Raw genomic sequence first — 8877 nt, 5'->3', positions numbered from 1 at the left:
TTGTATTTTTAGTAGAGACGGGGTTTCACCGTGTTAGCCAGGATGGTCTTGATCTCCTGACCTCGTGATCCATCCGCCTCGGCCTCCCAAAGTGCTGGGATTACAGGCATGAGCCACTGCGCCCAGCCAAGGGTTTCCATATGTAATGAATGAAAACCCAAAAGTACACCTTAAATTGTGTATAACTAAAGTGAAAAAATGGTGCTCTACTAATTTTTTTTAAAGGCAAAGACTGTCTTTTCATTATTACAAAACACACAGTATATAAATGATAAACAGATGATTATTATGCTAATGGACTGTCAGAAAACAATTAAAAATCCATTAACACTTACATTCATATTTTAAGTCAACAAATACATATTGTGCTGTTGGCATGTATCATCTACACAGATGACCAACCCATGGTCCTGGCCTTAAGAAACTCTTAGCAACAGTTTTGTCTGTATGTCACTTTAGAATTTACAAAACGTTTCCACATACATGATTACTATAAAGATGATAAGATCAGTTAGTTACACTATCTTCTAAATTCTGAAAACAATCACAAATTTATAAGGAAAAGGAAGGTGGGGAGATTAAGTGACTTGGCCAAGGTTATTTGGCTAATGGGTAGATCTGGGATTAGAAAACCAGTCTCAAATGCTACTAAACTGTTTTGTCTCACTGATACTTGAGTTTGATGGGCAATATTTTTGCCTTATATACAGGGCATATTAATTCATTTTGCAAATAAAGAGTAAAAATGGGCCAGGCATGGTGGCTCACAGCACCGTGAGAGGCCATTGTGGGAGGATCACCTGAGCTCAGGAATTCAAGACTAGCCTGGGCAATATACTGAGACCGTTTCTAAGAAAAAAAAAAAATTAGTTGGACATGGTGGTTCACACCTGTAGTCCCAGCTACCAGGGTATGTGTGTATTGGGGGGTGAAGGTGGAAGAATTGCTTGGGCAAGGGAGGTCAATGCTGCAGTAAGCCACGATCATGCGACTGTGCTCCAGCTTGGGTGACAGAGGGCAAATCTGTCTCAATTAAAAAAAAAAAAAAAAAAGTAAAAATAGATGTTACATAGAATCATCCCTAATGTAAACTATGGACTCTGGGTGATGGTGTGTTAATGTAGGTTCACCAGTTACAATAAACCCACCTCTGATGGCAGATGTTAATAATGGGGGAGGCTATGCATGCTAAGGGGTATATGGGAAATCTCTGTACTTTTGCTCAGTTCTACTGTGAACTTAAAACTGCTCTACAAAAATAAAGTCTTTTTAAAAAGGGAAGATGGATGCTATTAACTACATAAGGGCAACAGGTATGAACCAAGACTATCTAGAGAAAACTGGGGGGTATGTTGACTCACCTTAATCATAATTCTAACTTGTATTACTGCAGAGAAATGATTATTCAAGTTAATTTACAGTTACACTTAAAATGCTTTTTGAAAAGCACAGGATTGACATTTAAGACTAGCAACAATAATCATTACAATATATAACTCAAGGAAATTGAAGAAATTCTCACCAGGAGGAGAAGCTATTGTGTACGTACCGAGCTGTCCTCGGCTTCGGCGTACCATTTCTTGCCTAGCTCCTATGCTCCCAAGGATAGCTTCTTCAAGCTTTGCTCTCATGTCTTTTGATTTCTTAAAGGTCAAGCTATTCATTCTTTCAAACACTTTTTTCCCCTAAAATTTAAACATTAGAAGAGAACAGGTTTTGAGGACATTTTCTTCTATTTTTTCCGCATTATGTTTCCTTTCTTGTTCTTTGCAATGGTATAATGACCACTTACTTTATACTCAAAGCAAGATACACAGAGATAAAGCAGATCTAACAGCCGGTTTAGTTGTAAGACTGAGAGATCTGTAAACCACTTCTGTAGAACTGTTTCATCTGCATTTTTGAGAACCCAAAGTAGACAGATCAAAAGGCTTCGACTTGATTCTGCTGAAAAAGTAGTGTGTTGTCTGCCACTCTGAAAATAAAGAGCAGTAGAATGAGACAGATGGATCAATGACCATTTCTTGTTTTTTGGCTATCAACTGTTCTCTTCTAAAAACGATAAAACAAAAATTGCTTAAAAATAATATAATTAAAAAGAACCATTTTAGACAACACTTGTATAAAAGGATCATATATAACCTTAAGTTTAAGAGCCTGAAGTTTAATGAAACTTTCCTGCTAATAGAAGTTTGTTGTAATCTACTGCATGACTGTCAGCAGAGGATAAACACACGTTAATAAAAAACATAAAGATAAAAACTAAAAGATTCTACCATTAAAAACTAAAAGATATACATCACAGAATATCAGATATAATGGAAATAAAGGAAAAAAGCAACTGACTCACAGTAAATAAGAGTGGGCTAAGAGTAGAAAGTACGACAAAATTGGGTATGTCAGACTTAGAAGACTATTGTTTCTAATCAAGCACCACTGATACAAAGAGGAAAAGTCTTAGGCCATGCAGATGTAAAAAGGTATTTCTACTTATAGTATACAAGGTTGAAACGCTATTTTCAATCACCAATCTATATTAGTATACAGTATGTAAAACAGAAATGAAAAACTAAATAAAAACACATTTACAGTACCATTCATTGGACATACACTCTGTTTCAGTCATCATACTAAGCACTTTACATACATTATTTGATTTAGTCCTCCAACAGTATTACCAAGCAGGTTGTATCATCCCAATTTTACAGATAAGAATACAGATGATAGGCCAGGCGCGGTGGCTCAAGCCTGTAATCCCAGCACTTTGGGAGGCCGAGACGGGTAGATCACGAGGTCAGGAGATCGAGACCATCCTGGCTAACACAGTGACACCCCGTCTCTACTAAAAAATACAAAAAACTAGCCGGGCGAGGTGGCGGGGAGGCTGAGGCAGGAGAATGGCGTAAACCCAGGAGGTGGAGCTTGCAGTGAGCTGAGATCCAGCCACTGCACTCCCGCCTGGGTGACAGAGCGAGACTCCGTCTCAAAAAAAAAAAAAATACAGATGATAATAATGATGATGATGACAAAAAATAAAATTTGAAATGTGCAAGAAACTATGCTAATCACGTTTTATTTAGCTCTCACAGCAACTGTAAACTATGACATTAACTATTATTATTACGAGTTTACAGGTAAGAAAACTGAAGGCTAGAGATTAATTTGCCTTATGGTACTAAAAAAGGGTAAAGCTAGCATTTTAGTCCAGGTTAACCAGACTCCAAAGCCTATACTCTTCACTATTATACTATGTTCTAATACTCAGTTGATAAATATACTAACTAAAAATGAGGAAGAAGTAGAGGGGATGTTGAGAGGAAAGACATGGGAAAGTTGAACATACACAACTGCTGAAGTCATGATCTCAACTACCTCACCAGTCTTCCTTCTATACTGGGTGATAATTAATGACCAAATGCTTTATGTGTATTAACTTTATTCTTCACAATCACTCAAAGAAATAAGTATTAGTACTCACCCCATCTTACAGAAAAGAAAAAAAACCTGACCCACCAGAAGTATTTTGTAATAAGTGGCAGGACAAGAATTTCAACACAGAAAGTGTGGCTCCCGAGACACAAGCTCCAAGCTCATATCCACTTTGTTTACTGCCTCTCATGGTTGCCCATGCATATAAGTGACCCACATAAGCTTGCTTAACTGTTTTGCTATACTGCTTCTGAGCTGGGCACAAAAGAACGTTGACCCTCATCCCTAAATCCACAATTGTTCTCATAAGGAAAATGCTCCTTTATTTTAAAGACAGACACTTTTTATGGCTGAACTTTCAGGTACGCATAAATACACAGCACTGACTGAATTTTCAAGTACCTATTTTTCAGAAATACAGTAAAAAAATTATTCTCATCTTGACAAACAGGCATACACCGACATCTCTCATATTCCCACATAAATTGCCAATAACACAGTGACACATTTTGGAAGAATTAAGACAAACATGAAAAAGACTCAGTAACGTAAAGATGTCAGTTTTCCCTCAAATTGTTCTATAGGATCAATGCAATTCTAACCAAAATCCCAGTCGGGTTTTCCTGGAACTTTGACCAGTGATTTTTAAAATTTAATGTGGGAAAAGCAGAGAGCCAAGATACTCTTGAAGAAGAACAAGGTGGGATGTGGGAAGGAGGGAGATGAATGTGTTCTACCAGATACGTGCACTTACTAGAAAACTAAAATAATTAGGACAATTTGATTTTGGCGTATTTTTGGCAGTCAAATGAAATAGAATAAAGAACACAAAAAATGTCCTACGCATATCTGAAAATCTGATCTGTGACAGAGCTGGCACTGCGGACCACTACTGAAAGGATGAACTGTTTAATAAATGATGTTGAGACAACTGATCTTCCTCGAGAAAAAAAAAAGCAGATTCCGGCCTTGTACCATCATACAGAAAATAGATCTAGTCAAAGAAAGAACTTTAAATACAAAAGGCAAAATGTTTAAAGCTTTCAACGGGAAATATAAGACAATATATTTATAATCTTGGGGGAAGGATAGTATATCTTAAATAAGACATAAAAATCATAAACCATAAAAAAGATGGTCACATTTGCCTACATTAAAAATGAGAATTTGTATTCATTCAAATAAATACATTAAAAGGGCACATCATAAATTAGTAGAAATGTGCACATATAAAAACAACCTAAGATTAGTATCCAGAACAGTCTTAACCAGGTTCCATGGCATAATTAAGCCCTACAAAAAATGATTTGAGGGACTATTTTCTCCACTGTCCCAAAGACACTGACAGTGAGGACCAATCTAGGTGTACAGAAGTTAATTTATCATCTACAATAAATGCCCTAGCTCATTAGTTCTTAATTTTCTGGTTGAGAAGGGATGACCTCTAGAAAACAGAAAGAATTGTTTCATAACACTATTACCAGGAATGAGGAAGAGGTCCCAGAGTTGTACATTTTCCAGGCCAAGATTCATACCTCTCCTTCCGTATTACAACAGCCACAGTTTCACAATTACTCTCTGCCTTCAGACCAGCAGGATTAACCTCATTAAATTATTTTCCCCAGTTTGTGTCTACCACCTCAACAGGCCCAGCCTTCAAAAGCCTTCATTCATGACTCGGACTCTGATCACCACACACATGGCTCTTTATATTCTTTCTTCTTACTTCACTTGCCAAGTCTGCTCCATCTCCTAAAATTCTTCCACTATGATCTCTGAAACACATGGTCAGTCATTAACAAAACTGCCTTATATCTATAAGAATATATACAGCACTTTGGGAGGCTGAGCTGGGTAGATCACTTGAGGCCAGGAGTTTGAGATTAGCCTGGCCAACATGGTGCAACTCGTCTCTACTAAAAATACAAAAAAAACTGGCCAGGCACGGTAGTTCACGCCTGTAATCCCAGCACTTCGGGAGGTTGAAGCAGGTGGATCACGAGATCAGGAGATCGAGATTATCCTGGCTAACACAGTGAAACCCCGTCTCTACTAAAAAAAAAACACAAAAAAATTAGCTGGGCGTGGTGGCGGGCACCTGTAGTCCCAGCTACTCAGGAGGCAGAGGCAGAAGAATGGCGTGAACCTGGGAGGCAGAGCTGGCTGTGAGCTGAGATTGCACCACTGCACTCCAGCCTGGGCGACAGAGTGAGACTCCATCTTAAAAAAAAAAAAAAAAAAAATTAGCCAGGCACAGTGGCAGTCGCCTGTAAGCCCAGCTACTTAGGAGGCTGAGGTGGGAGAAGCACTTGAACGTGGTAGGCAGGGGTTGCAGTGAGCTGAGACTGTGCCACTGCACTCCAGCCTGAGCCACAGAGCAAGACCCTTTCTCAACAACAACAACAACAACAACAACAACAACAAGTCAATAAATGAGAGGAAAAAAAAAAAACTATAATGGGGTAAGACGATATAAAGTAGAACATAAAATGTTAAATACATTCAATTTAATTAAACTAAATGTAAATGGAATAGAAACTCTAGTGAAAGAGAAAGACTAACCAGATTTTTAAGAGACAAGAAAAAAAATCTAACTATATGCTGTTTTTAAAAGAAACACCTAAAACATAATAAGAAATGTTGAAAGGGATGAAAAAGTCATGCTACACACACACACACACACACACACAAAGGCAAAGAAAACCTAGTGTAGTTATAACTAATTTTAAAAAGCATCATAGTTCATGTAGATAAAAGTGCAATCCACCAAAAATTATATAAAAGTGTTAAATGTTTCATAATCAGGCCTCAAGAGAAACAAAACTCTGACAGAATGACAAGGAGAAATTACAAAACCACAATTGTAGTGGGATATTAGAATAAGCATGTAAAATTTAGTAAAGACCAAAAAGATTTAAACAAACAAGAGTACAGGACATAGAATACTGTAACTAACAATGAAAGAATATTCATTCTTTTAGAATGCATCAGATATTTACAAAAACCTACCATATACTAGACCATAAAACTAGTTGCCACAAATATAACAAACTGGTATCATACAGAGTTATGTTCTCTGATCATTTAATTAGGCCAAAATCAGAAACAAAAGGATATCTAGGAATTTTCAAGACCGAACATTTAAGACAAAAAAAACTTCTTAAATAATCCAAAGGCCTAAGAAGAAATCATAATGAACTTCAGAGTCATTCTGAAATGAATCTTGAAAATGCTACCTATTGATCATGGTAAACTTGTTCCCCCAGCTCACAATGACAGATGAAGTCACAGATGACAGAAGGGAGGATGTAGCAGGCAATGTGACCCTAGAGGCAATGAGAAGGGATGACTAACTGGCGAAAAGAGAGAGAGAAGATAAAACCATTTGGGGAAGATGTAAGAGACTGCAACTAAGTTGAATAAATAAGATATACACTTTTTAAAAAATGCCGGTATAGCCAAGACAATCCTAAGCAAAAAGAACCAAGATGGAGGCATCACACTACCTGACTTCTGTTGGGGGCAAGCCCCCCAAAATCTGGCCATAAACTGGCCCCAAGACTGGCCATAAACAAAATCTCTGCAGCACTGTGACATGTCCATAATGGCCCTAATGCCCAAGCTGGAAGGTTGTGGGTTTACAGGAATGAGGGCAAGAAACACCTGGTCCACCCAGGGTGGAAAACCGCTTAAAGGAATTCTTAAGCCACAACAACAGCATGGGCGATCTGTGTCTTAAGGGCATGTTCCTGCTGCAGTTAACTAGCCCAACCAATTCTTTTAATTTGGCCCATCCCTTCGTTTCTGTGATACTTTCAGTTAATTTAATATCTATAGAAACAATGTTAATGACTGGTTTGCTGTTAATAAATATGTGGGTAAATCTCTGTTAGGGGCTCTCAGTTCTGAAGGCTGTGAGACCCCTGATTTCCCACTTCACATCTCTATATTTCTGTGTGTCTTTAATTCCTCTAGCATCACTGGGTTAGGGTCTCCCTGACTGAGCTGGTCTCGGCAAGTGGCGCCCATTCATGGGAGCTCGAATCCAGGTCGAAGGGTGGCCGGAGAGAGGGTTGGAATGGCACACTAGCTGGATGACACCTGAGTACTCTTAAAGCAATCCCCATGGTGAGTAAGAAGGGGAGCTTGGAAGCATCAGGGTAGCAATGGGACAGGTATGGGGTCTGGTTCGTTTCACCTTGGAACTTTTTCACGCTGATAACGAGGAGGAACGAGAGTATAGCGAAGTATCAGATGAGGTTACAGAGCAGGTTTATTTACCAGCTAAAGCCAAAGCGGCAAAGGAAGGAGAGATTAATTCCTACCCTTCTGCACCCCCTCATTATTATTTTGAAGAAAATGACCCCCCAAATCTTTCTTTTCCGGAGGACACTGGGTGAAAAGTAGTTGCCCCGGTGACTGTTCAAGCAGTGCCTCCAGCGACTGCTTTTAGTTCTATTCAGGCAGGAATTCAGCAAGCTAGACAAGAGGGTGATTAAGAGGCTTGGCAATTCCCTGTTAGAATACACCCCCTAGATCAACAGGGAAAAATTACAGCTACATTTGAGCCTTTTCCTTTTAAATTACTCAAAGAATTAAAACAAGCAATAAGTCAGTATGGAACAGGTTCTCCTTTTGTAATGGGACTGTTAAAGAATCTTACCGTTTCCAGTCCGATGATTCCTACTGACTGGGACACTCTTACTTGAGCTTGTCTAACTACTGCTCAGTTCTTACAATTTAAAACTTGGTAGGCAGATGGAGCTTCCATTCAGGCTGCTCGCAATGCCCATGCCCAATCTCAAATTAACTGCAGACCAACTTTTGGGGGTTGGCGGCTGGGCTGGTTTAGATGCACAACTGGTCATACAGGATGATGCCACAAAACAGCTTAGAGGAGTGGGCATTAGAGCTTGGGAAAAAAATCACTTCAGGTGGAGAATAATACCCTTCCTTTAGTGCTATAAAACAGGGACCAAGAGAACCATATGTTGATTTTATAGCTCAGTTACAGGAGTCTCTTAAAAGGATGATTGCAGATTCGGCTGCTCAGGATATAGTGTTGCAGTTATTAGTTTTCGACAATGCTAATCCCGATTGCCAGGCTGCTCTGCGACCTATCAGAGGAAAAGCACATTTAGTTGATTATATCAAGGCCTATGATGGTATTGGAGGTAATCTGCATAAAGCTACCTTGTTGCCACAGGCAATGGCAGGACTGACAGTAGATAAAGGAAATACTCCATTTCCTGGGGCTTGTTTTAACTGTGGGAAGCATGGTCATACTAAAAGAGAATGTAGACAAAATCAGCGAGTCAGGCCGCCAGATAAGGGAAAAAAGAAAACTGTTGAGTCTAAAATATGTCCAAAATGTAAAAAAGGAAAACATTGGGGCCAGGCGCGGTGGCTCAAGCCTGTAATCCCAGCACTTTGGGAGGCCGAGACGGG

General features: G+C 39.0%; 1 protein-coding gene across 7 annotated transcripts in view; it reads right to left on the bottom strand.

Moving 5' to 3' along the window:
- Positions 1-8877, bottom strand: part of DOCK7 (dedicator of cytokinesis 7) — a 220635-nt gene that overhangs the window by 57304 nt on the left and 154454 nt on the right. For 4 of the 7 annotated variants that reach the window (XM_011941023.1, XM_011941041.1, XM_011941050.1 and 1 more), the window contains 2 exons: positions 1793-1975; positions 1550-1685 (listed from right to left, as the gene is read on the bottom strand). In XM_011941023.1, coding sequence (XP_011796413.1) covers positions 1550-1685; positions 1793-1975 — 319 coding nt within the window. Of the gene's footprint in view, positions 1-1522; positions 1686-1792; positions 1976-8877 lie in introns of all 7 variants that reach the window. The other 3 variants (XM_011941032.1, XM_011941056.1, XM_011941062.1) reach the window with 1 other exon arrangement.

The sequence above is a fragment of the Colobus angolensis genome, unplaced genomic scaffold, assembly GCF_000951035.1.
Source record: "Colobus angolensis palliatus isolate OR3802 unplaced genomic scaffold, Cang.pa_1.0 Scaffold102, whole genome shotgun sequence".
NCBI classification, from domain to species: Eukaryota; Metazoa; Chordata; class Mammalia; order Primates; family Cercopithecidae; genus Colobus; species Colobus angolensis.
Note: the sequence above shows the minus strand (reverse complement) of the source record. Positions and strands in the feature narration are given on the sequence as shown.